Raw genomic sequence first — 16,141 nt, 5'->3', positions numbered from 1 at the left:
GCTCTGTCCCATCATTGTTGTACGTAATGTTGATGCACGTCGAGAAGGGGTAGAGTTCATGTCACAATGATACAAGTCTGTTTTCATCATTTGTTCCCCCTCCCCTCAACACCTCTGCTTGGACAGAACATTTTGGCATGGATAGCTCTGCTCCTTTTGGTTTTTTTATTTAGAGCTAAAAAAAAACAGGATTGAAGAAAGACTGAAATTGTTTGCTATTTGTTCACACCATGTTAGCCATGGGGTTTTTTAAACCAAGCCTTTACATTATGACAGTTGGAACTGATGGCTAGTTTGCAGGGGGTGGAGGGGCTTTCATATCATACTGAAATAATTAGGACTGCATTTACATACCAATCCAGATTGTTTAAACATAAACTTTGGGGAAAAAGAATAGAGTACCTTAACTACACATTGTATCAAAAGTTAGTTCTAAGGTAACCTAGCTAAACTGGGATTTCTTGTTTTGCCCAAACTTTAAGGAAGATATACAGTACCTTGAAAAAATCCTCTCTTGGATTCTGGGGAAAGAGACAGTAGGGAAAAATATCTGTAAAATTGGGGTTCTTTTCTTTTCCATCCCCCTATAGCTGTACTGGAATGTCTATGGGTGAAAGTATGGCAAAAAGAGATAGATGAAGTGAACTCCAACTAGGTCACTAAAGATTTTATTTTTTTCCCCAATCATTTTAAAAATAATAGCTACACAAAGAGCTGCACTAAATCTATCCAGAGAAGCTTTCAGTTTCTTTAATCATCTTGGGCCAGTTCAATACTCACTTTGGTGCATTGTGCTATGTCACACAAACATAGTATGGTTTGCTGGTTTGTGGTTTGGAAATTTTATCAGTTGCTTCTAATCATGGTATGAATAGGGATGGTCATTCAGGACAGCAAATTTTATGCTGGTAGAGTTTTCTGCCAGCATACAAATGGATAGCTGTCACTAACAGAGCTATGGCGAAAGGCCCTTAGCATATAATTTGAATCAAATCACTCTGGTTATATATGTTATTCAATTAATTAATTTTCTAATCAAAGACCAACATACACATGCCAGACAACAGATAGACCCTTCATAGACATCCAAAAGGTATAGACAAAAATATACACATGTAGCAGAGATAACATTGAAGAAAGAATGCAAGAACCTTTAAGTAAATGTCAACTGGGTCCCAGGAAAGAAGAGGGGATGAGAAATAAACTCAAGATAACCCCACCTTGATTCTGATTGATATAAAAGATGACAGAAGGGAATTCTGACAGGCTTTAGTCCTTGTATTGTCTGTTCCCTGACCTGGCCTTCTTCAAAAGGCAGACAAAATAAAAAGTATTCAAGCTACCAAAATAGCTAAACAATTAAGAGTCTGATAGTGATACAACTGCAATGAATTTAGCAACTCTTCTGGAGACAATCAGTGACCTGTCAGTTAAGAGGAGAGGAAACCAAGAAAAGATTAGATTAAATTACATTTCTATTTAATTAAGTATAACAAATACAATTACACTCTAGGAACCTAATTAATATTTTCTCCTGTTACCGTAAATAATTATACTTTGGTAGCAACTTCTGTAGATTTTTATAGTTTGACCCAAAGTTTTTATGATTATTCAAAAATCAAATCAAATTTTATTTTACAGCCAAAAGGCCTGAAAACTTTTATGGTTATTTGATAATAAATGACAAAACAAGTCACGGTTTAATCGATAACATGAACATAGCCACTGTAGGATCTATCACACTATCTAGTTTTACTAGTAACAATTTATTAATCTTTTTCATATTAATCCTGACTAACCATTTGTCCACATTTTGGTTTGCTTTTGTCTACATTTTTGATAGAGAAATACTGCAGCCAGATCCTAGCGTTTATGCAGGGTGGAATGATACATTATATTAGCACTCCTTACCTCATTTGGGTACACCATCATTTTCAGTAGGCCTATACAAGGTAGCCAAATTTGCCTCTGAGATGTCCTTTGCAGCATGGAGGGGTTACATGTCATGCTGACCTCCATCAATAACATAGTTTGCCTCGAAGTGGCGCTAAATATTGCTCATTCTCTGGCAAACGAAATGTAACAAACGGTTAAAGCCTCTTCTGGCTACTTAAAGTGCTGAAGGAAGCTGTGGTAAAACTGAGTTTATTTGGTCAGAAGTGACATAAGTTTGTTTTGGTGATAAATAGAGTTTGAAAATTTTTCTGTCGCTACCTCAAAATAATAAACTCTTGAGTTCTTATGTTGGTGTTATCTCTGGTCTTATCAGTTCATTTCCTGCTACTGTAGTATTGCAGAACTCTCTCTGTATAGCAAGTGTTGTTATATTCTCTCCCATGTACTCTAAAAACCGGGTTGATTATAAATAATTAAAACTTTGTTTAGCAATATCATGGTGTGAACAATTTATATAGAAGATGAGCTTTTTTTCTTTAAAGCTGTTTCTCTTTTCCCCTCTTTCTGCTTACCTTCCGTTTAAAGAAGTGGGTGTTTAAACCTTTACTTGCTTTAAGTTATTTGCATTTGATCAATGAAGCCATAGGAGCAAAGTGAAGCCACAAAGCAGTTTCATTCTTCCAAGAGCCAAGGAGAGGAACTGCTTCATAAAGCATCTTCGAAGAGATGCTTCACTGCTGAAGCAAAGCACCCATTCAAAACTTACATAGCCATAATATTTACAATTAGGAAACAAAAGTTGAATCCTTCAACTAATTTTTATATATGCACTTATATGCCCTGGCAATAGCAGCACATGTCCTTGTTATCTCTTGTATGGATTACTGCAATGTGTTGTACATGGGGCTGTTTTTGAAGGATACTTGGAACTGCAGTTGGCGCAAACCACAGCAGCCTGTTGGTTGGCAGGTGAGAGCTGCTACTCGCATATATTGGCGATACTTCAAACTCTGCATTCGCTTCCAGTAGGTTTCTGGATATTTATTCATTAATTCAATTGATTTACGTATATCCTACCTTTTGCAGATAAATTATATTTACATCTTGCCTTTTATTCAGTAGCTCAAGGCAGCATACATACTACTTTCCAGAAACCAACAAACCTTTAAGGTAGGTTGAGCTGAGAGGGAGTGACTTGTACAAAGGCATCCAGTAGGCTTCCACAGCTACTAGAATTTGGGTCCGTCTGCTCCTAGTACAATGCCACACTGACTCTCAAGTGTTTTATGTTCAGTTTCGAACCAGTCACCTCTGCATTTCAGGCAACTGTTAAAATTACTGAAACATAATTGGGTACAATTAGCAGCTTTAGTTTTTACCTATACAGCCCTATATGGCTTGGATATCTGGAGGACCATCTCCTTAAATCTACTTGTCCGATATGCAAGGCCTGGATAGGAACATTGAGGTTTCCTCCCCCATGCGAGATTTGGGGCACTGATCTTCCGTGAGAACTCTTGACTGCCAAAAAGACAGTTAAAACTAAGCTGTACAGAAGGGCCTTTAAGAGTTAAAATTTTGTCAGTTGGGATGCCTAGTAATCAGTATGGTTGAGTTTTATACTTTTATAGTAACCTTGTGGTTGTTAGATTATTGTTAAGTGTAAAATGCTGCAAATCCTTTACAAGTATTGAGGTATAGAAATATAGTAAATAAATAATTGTATGTTGTGTTGCTTGATATAGCTTTTTGATGTCATTAGTTCTGCACATTTTAAATTTTTGTTACATGCTTGTGGCACATTATTATACTAATCTGATTAGACAGCTGATAACAGCTTCTCATATCACCAGAAGTGCTGATACTGTTTAATGTTCATCTTCAAACACAAGTTCTCAAAGCTTAGTTATGAACTCATTACTATAAGAAAACCAAGGATGAAAATCTTAGAATGCATAGAACAGATCTAATCCATTATGATGAGATCCACTGGAGTTGGGTGGCTAATAAACTCAAACAAACAAACAAATAAAATAATGGTAGTAAGAACATGAGCTTAAAAAATTTTTAAATCAGGAAAATTAAAAATTAAGTTGTTAAATTTTCTGAAGGTACTACAATCTTTGACTCCAAATTGAAAAGAACAATTTACATAGGAAGTACAGCTTACAAAGAATTACCCCTTTGAATTATGCTCTTCAGCAGAGATGGGGGGGTCAGGTTTAGATCACTAATCAACTATAAAACATGTCAGATGATTTAGGGCCAAGTCATTGTAACAAGATTTATCCACCATTCTAAGGCAAATTTTTTTTCTGTTTCTAGCTTAGCAGGATGGCCCAGTCATATAGGTGAACTAAGCAGTCTCCAAGGTCATAAAGTAGACAACGAATTTGGAAAGAAACAATTCAAATTTAAAATACAATTAATTTTTCTGCAAGTGGAATACCACTTCTGTGATTTGCCTAGGGCACCAGTTTCAGGCAGAAAGTCTCTCTGTTTGCATATTACATGAGCCCAGCCATTAAGGTTTGTGGCTTAGTATGCTTTGTGAACCCCAAACTATGGTTAAATGAAACACAGTGTAACACAACATACAAAGCAAATCTCTCAGCCCAACCCACTCTAGAATAAAAAATAAAAGAATAAAAAATTCAGCATATTGTTTCCCATGTTTTTAGCATGCATTTTAATATTGCAGCAATGTATAACATACCAAGCTGCCTCTCTTTAAATAAAATAACGAAGTGTGTTATACACCGTATTTATTCGTATCTAAAACGATCGTTCAGAAACAGTTTAAATCGTATTGCCTAATTCTGATACAAATACACCCCCCCAAGTGTCCGGTAAACGAAATTCTACTTTCCAGAAGACATCAAACGCCTCGCACGTTACACTGAACGCCCTTCCTCTCGTCTCGCTTACTAGCCATCCTGCTCGCGCACGCTCTGCGTCGCGTACGTCGCAAACGTCATGTGAATCAGGCCGTCTACGCTATCATGGGAAGCCAATCGGAGGCTGGGAAGAGCGACGTTGGCGAGGCCCTCTTTGAACTCTGACCTTAGGTCCTCGCGCGAGGCAACAGACGGTGGGACTTTACGTCCGCCTCCATTCGCCTGAGCGAGATCGTTCGCGATTGTCCTTCGCCTTTTCCCGCGCGAGTAGCAGCCGCTGGCGATGATACTGATCTCCCCACAGCGCGCGCGTTAATCCGCTCCTCATCGTGTCCCGCCCCCGCCTCGGGGAAAGCCTCGGGGAAAGCACGGCTCAACGCCGCCAAGCAGGCGCCGCCACTCTCCTGCCAGGCAGAGCCCTCGCTCCCCACTTTCACCTTTTCGTTCCCCCGCACACAGCACTGGGCGACGTGGAGCCGGCCAAACGCTTCCCTCACTGGGACCATCATCATGGCGAGTGCCTCGTACCACATCTCCAACCTGCTGGAGAAAATGACGTCGAGTGACAAGGACTTCAGGTAAGAGGCCGAGGCTGGCCTGCCTACTACTGAGTAGGTAGCGTTTCCGTCTCCTCATGCCAAAGGACTGTCCCCACCTCTCTCTCGTTGGGGTGCGTTGGAGCGGGCAGGCCCGAGCTGCTTCTGTCTTTACCTTGAGTGGTTGTGCCCCACCCAACCTGCCTTTTGCCTGGTTTGAGGCCCGTCAAGCAGGAGAACTTAAGGCCCGGACCCTGGCCATATTATGGCTTGCCTAGAATCCGCAGGGCTTGATTTGGAGCCAGGCCTTGAGGCGGCCCTCTTCCCCGAAAGTTGTCTGGAAGTTTGTTAATCCCATTCCCTCTCTTTGCTGCACTCTCTGTCACTTTTGTACTCTGTAATTTGTTATAGAAGCCGGTTTTCTGCCAGCAGGATTGTTACTTTTGTTTAGATTGTAGCCGATTCTGTTTTTAATTTTCAATCCTAGTTAAAATGTCTGGTAAAACAACATGTTTTAATTTGTGTATATAGAGTGGAGAAGCCGTTGTGATTAGTTCAGCATCTTTCTGAAATTTTAATCTCTTTGAAATTTGTTTCTAATGTATCAATATAACTTTCCTTGTGTTAACAATTGAAACATGTATCTTAAGAAATTATAATAAATACTGAATTTTGGTTTGAACTACTTGAAATCTTGGCTTAGACACAGATGTTACTGGTTTTGAACATTACAATACCTCACTTCTTTTTCATTTGGTAAGAGGCAAAGGGATTTAAGTGTATATCCCAACCAAGGCTGCTGCGCATGACAGATTGTATACTAATATTTTTAATACTGCAGTAAAATAAGAAAAGTTTTGCAAGCTGCTGAAAATCTTGCCATTATAGATTAAATTAATTGGAACACTTTTTCTGAAAAAAAGGTATAATGTTGGGCTGAAGTATATCTGATGCATAATTTAAAGCAGCCTTATTTTTCCTGTTCTAATATATTTTGATATTATTCTTCAGAATATATTCCCAGTTTTTATTACAGAAGTTTGATATATCTATAAATTCCCCCTCTGCATGTTTGCTGAGTGAAATAAATGATTCTCTTCACTTAGCATCATCAGATAGGGACATAGAAAATTATTTTTATGTTAAAAGGACATTAATCAACTACAGTATGTCATGATACCTCAGTATAGACAGGACAGTGATTGATCATTTGTAACTGTTAAGCATATCTTATAGTAAAGAAGGCATTAATACTGGTATTTTCTTAAGGTTTGCTATTCATTGGCAGAATTGATTCCATTAAATTATTAATTACAAACTGTGCAGAATGAAATTCCTACTGGGAATGCATTCGAACATACTGTAAGTAGTAATATGCAAATTGTTTTTAGTATAGCAGATAGCACTAAAAGTTGTTTCATTTTTATCTTAGTGTGTTGTGTGTGAATCCAGTGACCTTGAAAACTGTGAATATTACTTAGCTATTTATAGGTTATTCAATAAATCATTCTTAAACAAATCACCTCACAGCCAGAAATATGAGTCCAAGCTTTGATCCTCATTATTATATTATGATACTGATATTTGTTGATACCATAAGATAGTGGTTTGCACGAAGTAATTTTTGCCATATTTTGTGCAAATTTAATAATCTGTAGTTATATTTTAATTAGCATTGTCAGAAAAATGGAGAGAACTTTTTAGGAGATCCTGGAGTTAGGATGGCCTGACCCTGATCTCTTAATGATGGTTAAGTTATTGAAGGATTATAGCTACTTTGACTTGATATGAAGATCAGTCTTTTGCTATCTAGTTATAGAGTTACTCATTGTTGAAAATACATGTGAGCCAACTGCAGATATTCCCTGATTATTCTTCTGTCATTTGGCTATGAGTATCTTTTAACATGTAGCTGCCCAGTTCATATATTCTTTTTTCCAATATTTTATATTTTCACTTGCTTACTGTTATATACAACTTGTTTATTTATATATATATATATTTATATATATGCGCGCGCACACACACAACATATGAAGTACTTCGTGTTTCCTGAAGTTCAGTATAGAATCAAATACATACTTCATTTTTCCTTACCATGCATTAACTCTCATTTTCCACAGTTTAACTGTGGTGTAGCTTTGTATGCATCAGCTTCAGTACTAATTATGACATAGTTGTGTCTTCACCAGTGTCACTACCAAACTCAAACTAGTCAGATTTATAAATGTATTATTTTAGATTTTAATGAAGTAAGACCAGTGTAGGTCTTAATATCAGAAAAATTTTAAAATATTAAGTAAACTTAAACTGTTATCTGAAGTGATGTCACTTTGTGATTAATTAAAAGAAAGTTGGATATTTGACGTAAAAGAAGCATGGAAGTACTCATCTAATATTTACAATTATGTTTGTATTATCCCTTCCCCTCATACAGTGCTCAGGACAGGTAATAGCAATCATAATAATACACATAAAATATTACACAGTGAAACAGTAGTAAAATACAAAATTAAAAAATGCATGTATATTACAGGTTTCCCACATGTTTAGCAGGCTTTTGCAAGCCTTTTCATTCTCTCCTTTTTCAAATGTATTACGCTTCTGTACATTGTGCCTATGAGAAGGGATGCCATTTAAAAAAACAATATCATTTTCAGAGTGATTGTTGAAGGAGGCAAACATTTAAGGTCATGATTATAGCATTTGTTCAAATAGTACTACATACCCATGGTCAGAAGACGTGGGCTCTTTATACCTATTGTTTTTCTGTGTGATATTGTCAACTTTCCTTATTCTGGCTTCTTTCTAATAGCGGAGAAGAAGTTTATCTTAAAAAAAGAAACTTTGAAGACATGAGGGAAATTGGGCATTTATTTTTCTCATAAATGCTTCCAAATTACATTTTTAATAGAACATGGACATCCTTCTGCAGTGGGATGACTGCTACTGCCACATATGCCCTTAATTCTTTCTGTTGTGATTTTAGTACATCTGGATAACATCAAATTGGAAAAAGCCCTAAATGTTTCTTCAAAATATGTACATAAGGGGACTTACTTTTAGCCCTTGTTGAACAGAATAGGTTTTTATAACTGCAAGTCATAACTTACTGTCATTTTACAGGGGAAAAAAATAACACATTTAATAGGTTTTAATTGCATTCAAGTTGAATGTAACAGTGGTAAAAATTCTTTTGGTGATAATCTTAGAGGTATTATTTAATATCTTACCAATAATTTAAGAAGGTGTTAAGCTTAAATTTGAAATGTTATAAAGGAAAACACAATGGTATGTAATTATGTGGACAGATTCTTTTCTGCTCCTCCAGTAATAATAAGATTGGGCAGAGTGCTCAGCTTGCTTTGTCCCTCCTCTGGTGGGAGGAGATGGGCAGTGACAAATTTGATAAATAAATAAGGATTTCTAAGGTGGTTACATTTCCATAACCCTCTGTTGTTAATAAATCCTACTCTGAATGTTCATAGGAATATTCATCTTTGGAGAGGGATAGACCTTTTTCAGACTGTTCATTAATTTTTTCTAAAATTTAAGTTCACGTAGAGTCCACAGTTTGTCACATGGCTAGATCATCCTTCAGCTAGACAAGAAGACTGAATCAACTCTAGTTTCCCACTGCAACTTTTATTAAAGAGTCATGCAGAGAGCAGTAATAAATGTCACCTATTAAAACCTTAATTTTTGAAGATACTTTACCAACTCAGCTTATGTGAGATTCCTTGGTATCTCATTATCATTAGCAGTTCTTTTTTTCCTAGCCACTTTAATATTAGCTTTTATGCTATTCCCCTATTTCTACCTAATTATAGGTGGAACATGCAACTTAATATTTAATTTACAAACTGTACAGGTCATCCAACTTATGACCACAAATGGGACTGGAATTTCTGTTGCTAAGCGATGCAGTCATTAGGTGAAACATCATGTGACCACACTGCTTAGCGACAGCAGTTCCAGTAGTCCCAGTTGCGGTTGTTAGGCCAGGACAGCACCATTGTTAGGTCAGAACCTCATGCTTCTCCTGCCCTGCCATGCTCACCTTCGCTTCAATTCCCACAACCCACGTATCTCTCCCCCTCCCCAATCTATGCCCTTTTGGTTGCTCTGCGTCTGCCACCTTCCCCTGCTGCCCACTGCCACTGCTGCCCCCAGCTGACCATTGCTGTCTTCCTCCTGCTGCTGGCCTGGGGTCCAGGCGCTGGGTGAGGGTGTAGCCCTGGGATATGTGTGGTGAGTGTGGCAGGGCAGTGGAGCCTTGTCTGCCGAAGACAGCTTGCCAGGCCAGGCTGGAGAGAAGGTAGAAGGACAGCGAGGCGTGGCACTCTCTGTTGCCAGTGAGGCAAGAGACTGGCAGCGGCTCCCTGGATGAAAGGGGAGGCTTTGTGGGAGGTGCTGTTTGGGGTGGCAGCAGAACTGGAAGAAGCGGAGGAACGGGGGCTTCCCTGAGGTGCAGCGTGTACTCTGCAGCTTGTGTTGGAAGTGCTTCTCAAAAGCCTTGCCCCTGGAACTGCCTCCTGCGAAGCCTCATGAACAGCTGGCACATTGCTGGCTGTTCATGTGGCTTTGCAGGAGGTGCTTCCAGGGACAAGGCTTCCAGAGGTGCTTCCAGCGTGCACTCTACAACTCATGATGGAAGCTGCCAGCCATTCGTGAGGCTTTACAAGAGGCACTTCCTGGGGTGAGGCTTTTGGGGTGCACTTCCAACACAAGCTGCAGAGCGCATGCTGCACCTCAGAGAAGCTCGCCTCCCTCCACTTCCTCCAGTTCTGCTGCCACCCCAAACAGCACCTCCCACACAGCCTCCACCTTCACCTGGGGAATTGCAGCTGGCTCTCCTGCCTCACCTGTCAACAGAGAGTACTGTACCTTGCTGTCTCACTGTCTCCTTCCTTGTGCAGCCTGACAAACTGTCTTAGACAGACAAGGCTCTGCTGCGCTCACCACACATCCCAGGGCTGCACCCTCGCCCAGCACCTGGATCCTGGGCCACCAGCAGGAAGAAGAAGACAGCAAAGGTCAGTGGCAGGCAGTGGTGGGGGGCATCAGGGGTATGTGGCGGAGTGCAGAGCACCCAAACGGGCAGAGATGGGGGGAAGATGGGTCGGGGGAGTTGAAGCACCCCTGCGGTCATAAGCGTGGGCAGGCTGCCAAGTGCCCGGATTTTGATCATGTGATTTCAAGGGCGCTGCAACAGCCATAACTTCGGAGACCAGTCATAAGTCATTTTTTCAGCACTGTCATAACTTCGAACGGTTGCTGAATGAATGGTTGTAAGTCAAGGACTACCTGTATGTGATTTTATATTGTGTGTGTGTGTATATGTGCATATGTCTCCATATTTATGTTCTCAAGTTTACTTAATCCATTTTACATTTTAAAATGTTAATGGGTCTTCTTTACCTACAATTAGTGTATTTCAGGCTGAGATTAGTGCTTTGGTTGAAATGGGGATTTAGAGAAACCTGAACACATGGAATGAATGGCTAAGTCCAGTGAAGAGAGTTTGAGAAAGTAGATATGCTTAGCCTTAAAAAAACACAGGGAATGAGAATATGATAGCATCTTTCAAGTGTCTAGGGAAATGGCATATAGAAAAATTGTTTTTTATCAATATAAATTCTGTCAGCCCAGTGTACAAGACATGGAATACTGGTTAAATTACAGGAAGGCAGATTTCAGTTGAATTTTAAGGGAAAAAAAGCTTTCTAATGGTAGTGGTAATTTTATCTTTCGGACCATCTCTTCCAAACAGAATTTGGCCATCCTGTGTGTTCAGCCCAACTGGGGTCGTTACAGATTCTCTCCTTCAGGAGATGGGGATTGAAAGGCTGAACTCCAGTGTTTTTAATGGCAGCTTCATCCCTCTGAAACAAGCTTCCCCTGAGATCTGGGTGGCCTCCTAAATGATGACATAATAGAAAGCAGTAAAAACAGGGCATATCTAAAAAGCTTTTGGAACAGTATGTACATCTATGAGCACAGGGTTGTTTTTATTCAATTTACAATTTTGAACATTGTGTTTAATTTGGTATTATTTATTTTAATGACTGGTTTTATATGGTTTAATGCATTGATGTTCCTATGAATCATCTAAAATTTAACATGTAAGTGATATATAAGGATGATGAATGAATACAAAATGTATCAGAATGTAAGAGTGAAACAGATTAATGAGGCAGGTGGTAGACTTCCTTTAAAATAGCTGGATGTGTTAAAACAGATGCTAGATAGATAGATAGATGTTGTAGTGCTTCAGTCTAGAAGCACAGTGTTTTTCAAACTTGGCAACTTTAAGATGTTTGGACTTCAGCTCCCAGAATTCCTTACCCAGCACCTTAAACTTGCCAAGTTTGAAAAACACTAGTTTAGACTGATGCATCAAACAAAGGCATGGACTCAATCTGCTCCCTTCCAATTCTCTGATTTTGTGATTTTTTTCCCCAAGTAGTATGATGAAGTAGTTGATTTTTTCAGACATAATCAGTGTTTCAGTTTACTATTTATCTGAATAATTAAATAGTTAATGTCATTTTCTTTTTTGCTTTCCATTGTTGCTACTTATTTAAATATTTATTTAATGGACTTTCTCTGAAAGCTTTCTCTGAAAGCTAAAGGCTTTTTTCTCCATTTCTTTCTTCTATTATGAAGTCTTTTCTCTAGAATGGAAGTATATTACTTTATTTCACATGAAGTATAATATATTTGAAGTTATGGAGATTAATTATTAGACTGATGTAAAACTGACTGCTAACTGAATTGATTTTCTTTTAAACAAAGGTTTATGGCAACAAATGACTTGATGACTGAACTACAAAAAGATTCTATCAAGTTAGATGATGATAGTGAAAGGAAAGTTGTGAAAATGATTTTGAAGTTGCTGGAAGATAAAAATGGTGAAGTACAAAATTTAGCAGTCAAATGGTATGTATTTTCTGATTAGGCATTTTGTTTTGTACCAATTGTCTTGATTTGTACTGAGAAAATAAGAATTGGTTTGTCTGTTCTGTCAGCATTCTGTATGCAAGTCAGGAAAGCCCAGTGACCTTAAGATCTCCAGCAGAGCATGATAAGAGATAACAATTACATATTCTTGTTTTTCTCTCTGAATCAGTTTTGATATGATATATGTGAATCCATGCTGATTATTTTGAACCTTCTTATAAATTTCATTAGATAATCCTTAGAGAAAATGTGGGAATATAATTATATCCACATAGTTCATAATTTTATAAACATCAGTTAAATCTTACATTATGCATATTGCTAAGGAAACAAAGGTGTTTGTTTCATTCCTTCTCATCTCTTTGAAGACCAGCAGTGGTCCTTACATCTGACCATAGTTCTTATTAATGGAATATTAAATGTAACTCCTTTTACTGTAATTTATATAGAACCAAATAATACATGCATATGCTCATTCTACAAAAAGACATAAAATTCTATTTATTCTCATGAGAAGGTACAGTCATTTTGAAAATAGCTAACAGAGTGCTTAGTAATTGAATATTGTGTAAAAGAAAAATAATTTTAATTATATTACTATTTTTATATTACTATTTTAATATTTGAATCCAGAAACAGTGAAATTATAAAACAAAGTCCACATAATTTTTATAGCAAAAATTTCCATTGGCCTGTTCACAATAATGGATTGACCTGTGTATTCTGAAGATAGATATTTGCAAACCACCTATAAATCAGAGGTCTTACCTTACATGTTTTCACTTGTGGAGGTTTTTGCCATTGGTAAACATAATTTAATAGAGATTTTTTAAAAACAGTTAACCTGCACAGAAATGTTCAAGTCTTACATTTTCTTACATTGAAAAAAACAGATATCTTCCTTATTCTAAGAATTAAGATTACTTAGTCTTAAGTAATGATTGTTGATTATAAAAAAATAAGCAGATACCTTAATTCTTAGAGTATGGAAGATTACTTAGTCATAAGTAATGATAATTGATTATAAAAAAATAAAAATGGGAACAAAACTTCTCTTACCCTTGGCTCAGAATGTTTTTGTTAAATATTCAGATTGAATTAATCATTCAAATAGATCTATAAACATAAGGTTCCATTCGGTGATTTTACCACAAATTCATTGTTACATAATTTAAATATTTCCCACTTAAAAGACAAGTCTGTTGCAAGATAATCAATTTATCACAGTACCATTTTTTCTATTATTGTATTTATACCAGAAGTATGATGAGAAGTATTTGTGGAACAGCCTGTTTCTTCAGTAGTTTGTGTTGCAGAAAGTGACAGATGTTAATGTGGTAATTTGAAAGTAGTGAAATGAACAGCTTTGATCATACATTCTATTTTCTGATTTATTTTTTGTTAGATTTTATTTTTAAAAAATAATTGAATCACTTATCTGTACAGGTTAATGTCAGTTTCTTGGCTTCATTCAAAATCCTCAGTAAGGTTACTAAAATAAGTACTTTTTTCAGCCAAGTATGATACATTTCTTAACTGCATTCAAAAAATTGTGAATGAATATTTGCTTGATTTATACTATCTAGGGAGAAAAAGAAATACATGCATGCTCAATTCTAAAAGCTATTAGAGGGTGCGATTCTTCAGATTTGATTCCAAGCAGGTATTTTTTTTAACATGGTGGAGATTGACAATTGCATTCAGGAGATGACTGTAGGGTGTGACAACCCTTTAAATGCCTTCTAAACTCAAACAAGTGTTGTCTTAGAACCAGGCAACTACGAAGTGACCCTAAGAAAAGACACTTTTTTTTAAGGAAATGCCAGCAGATACAGTGAGCATGCCTGTGTACCTGCCAAAGCACCTTTTCTACTTTAGATCTGAGTAACTGCACATAGCTACTTGATTTGTCTGTCTCACAGATACACAGTCTGCAGCCCCCAAAAATTTGGTATAAAAGTTGCCCGAATATTGTAATTCTAAAGTAGAAAAGAGTAGTCTCCTTCAAGTCACATTCAATTATTGGTGACTTCATAGAGATTTCTATGTAAATTAAAAAAAAAATATGGAACTGGTATGCCATTGCTTTCTTCAGCATATTTTTATGCATACCAAGGATGTAAGTTGGGCTAGGATTTACCTTAGGTCTTCAATCCAACTACTTAGTAGGTCTGACCCTACTTAGCTTTTTGAGAACTACTAGGGCCAGCTAGGTACTACCACTTAGCTGTGTTTTAAGGTGGTAGAAAAAAAAATTAATAATGCATGGGGACTAATACTATGAACAGTAAGTGAGAATAAATTACATCACATTTTGTTTCCATTTCTTTTGGAATGTACCTTATCATGCCTTGGAAATTCCAAGTCTGGCCCTTATCCTGAAAAGAATTCAACAAGTGTAATATATTGCTGTGGTTGCTGAAAGCTTCCAAATGGCTTTCTTTCCCTATTACAGGTGGTTTTTGCTTAACAATGTTAACTGAGACTGGAATTTCCATCACTAAGTGATACAGTCATAAAGCACGACATCAAGTGACCATGCTGCTTAGTGACAGTAATTCTGGCAGTCCCCGGTTACCATTGTTAAGCAAGGACCGTGCAGGTTGTTAACAAGGATCTCATGTGATTATGACTTTTGATTTCCTGCTGGCTTCTCCATTGACTTTGCTTGTGTGAAGCTGGCAGGGAAGATCACAATCACATGACCATGGGACACTGCAGCAGTCAGAAATCTGAGCCGGTTGCTGAGCACCTGGGCATCATAATCGCATGACTGCAAGGGTGCTGCGATGGCCACTCATTGCTGAACAAGTGGTCATTAAACCAGGACCATCTATACTAAAGATCTTTTAACTGGAAATGAAAGCCAATGGCATCATTCTAGAAGGAAAAGCCTCATTCCATTGGTGCAATCTTTTTATGAATTAATAGAATCATAAAATGTAGTGCCCAGTGCATCCCTGGAAGATGGCCACCCAGCTTCTGTTTAAAGTTCTCCCATTTTTTCCTGAAATCTGGACAAAATCTGCTTTCTGCTATTTAAAGCCATTATTTTTGTCCATTCTTCCTTGACACAGCTGTTAGATACTTGAAGACAACTAACATGTCTCCCTACAGTCTTCTCCAGGCTAAATTATTGAGGGCCTCCAATGGTTGCTCATAAGCTTTTTCTTCCAGGCCACATTTTCATCTTTGTTGCTATCCTCTGCTCTAATTTGTCATCGTTCTTCCTAAAATGCAGCGCCTAGAACCAGTTGCAGTATTCTTGGTGTTGTTTGAAAGAAAGAAGGGCAATGATTTTTCTTGCTCTTACAGCTTTGCAGCCTAGGATTGCATCTGCTTTTTTTGCAGCCGCATCACACTGTTAAGTCATATTCAATTTATGATTCACCAATACACCCATACCTTTTTCATTTGTTCGGCTGGTCCTCCCCCAATCCTTGTCCCTGTTGAAATTTATCTTGCTGATTTCTGCCCACTGTTCCAACTTGTCATGATTCTTCTGTATGTATCTTGACTGATTATGTGCCATCAAGTTAGTATTGACTCTTAGTTATCACATAGGTAGATTTTCTCCATGACAATCTGTTCCTAACTTGGTCCTTCAGATCTTCCAGTGGTATACTCATTGCCAGTGTAACTCAGTGCATCCACCTTGCTCTTCTCTTTCCTTCCTTGTCCCCAGCTTTGGAGCCTTCTCCAGACAGCTGGGTCTTCATATAATGTGATTAAAGTAGGATAATTTGGCCTAGTCATTTCTGCTTCGAGTGAGCACTCTGCATTGATTTGTTTGATGATCATATCATTGAAACTGGCTTTCTTCTTCTTTAGACCATAATTGGGACTGGA

General features: G+C 37.7%; 1 protein-coding gene across 1 annotated transcript in view; it reads left to right on the top strand.

Moving 5' to 3' along the window:
• The first annotated feature begins 4,964 nt into the window (after nucleotides 1-4,964).
• CAND1 (cullin associated and neddylation dissociated 1) overlaps nucleotides 4,965-16,141 on the top strand; it is a 33,569-nt gene continuing 22,392 nt past the window's right edge. The window contains exons 1-2 of the mRNA XM_063309213.1: nucleotides 4,965-5,371; nucleotides 12,128-12,271. Of these exons, the coding sequence (XP_063165283.1) occupies nucleotides 5,304-5,371; nucleotides 12,128-12,271 (212 nt within the window). The 5' untranslated portion in view covers nucleotides 4,965-5,303. The remainder of the gene's footprint in view (nucleotides 5,372-12,127; nucleotides 12,272-16,141) is intronic.

Source organism: Candoia aspera, chromosome 7 (genome assembly GCF_035149785.1).
Source record: "Candoia aspera isolate rCanAsp1 chromosome 7, rCanAsp1.hap2, whole genome shotgun sequence".
Classification (NCBI taxonomy): Eukaryota; Metazoa; Chordata; class Lepidosauria; order Squamata; family Boidae; genus Candoia; species Candoia aspera.
The sequence above is the reverse complement of the archived record's forward strand: the minus strand, read 5'-3'. Positions and strand labels throughout refer to the sequence as shown.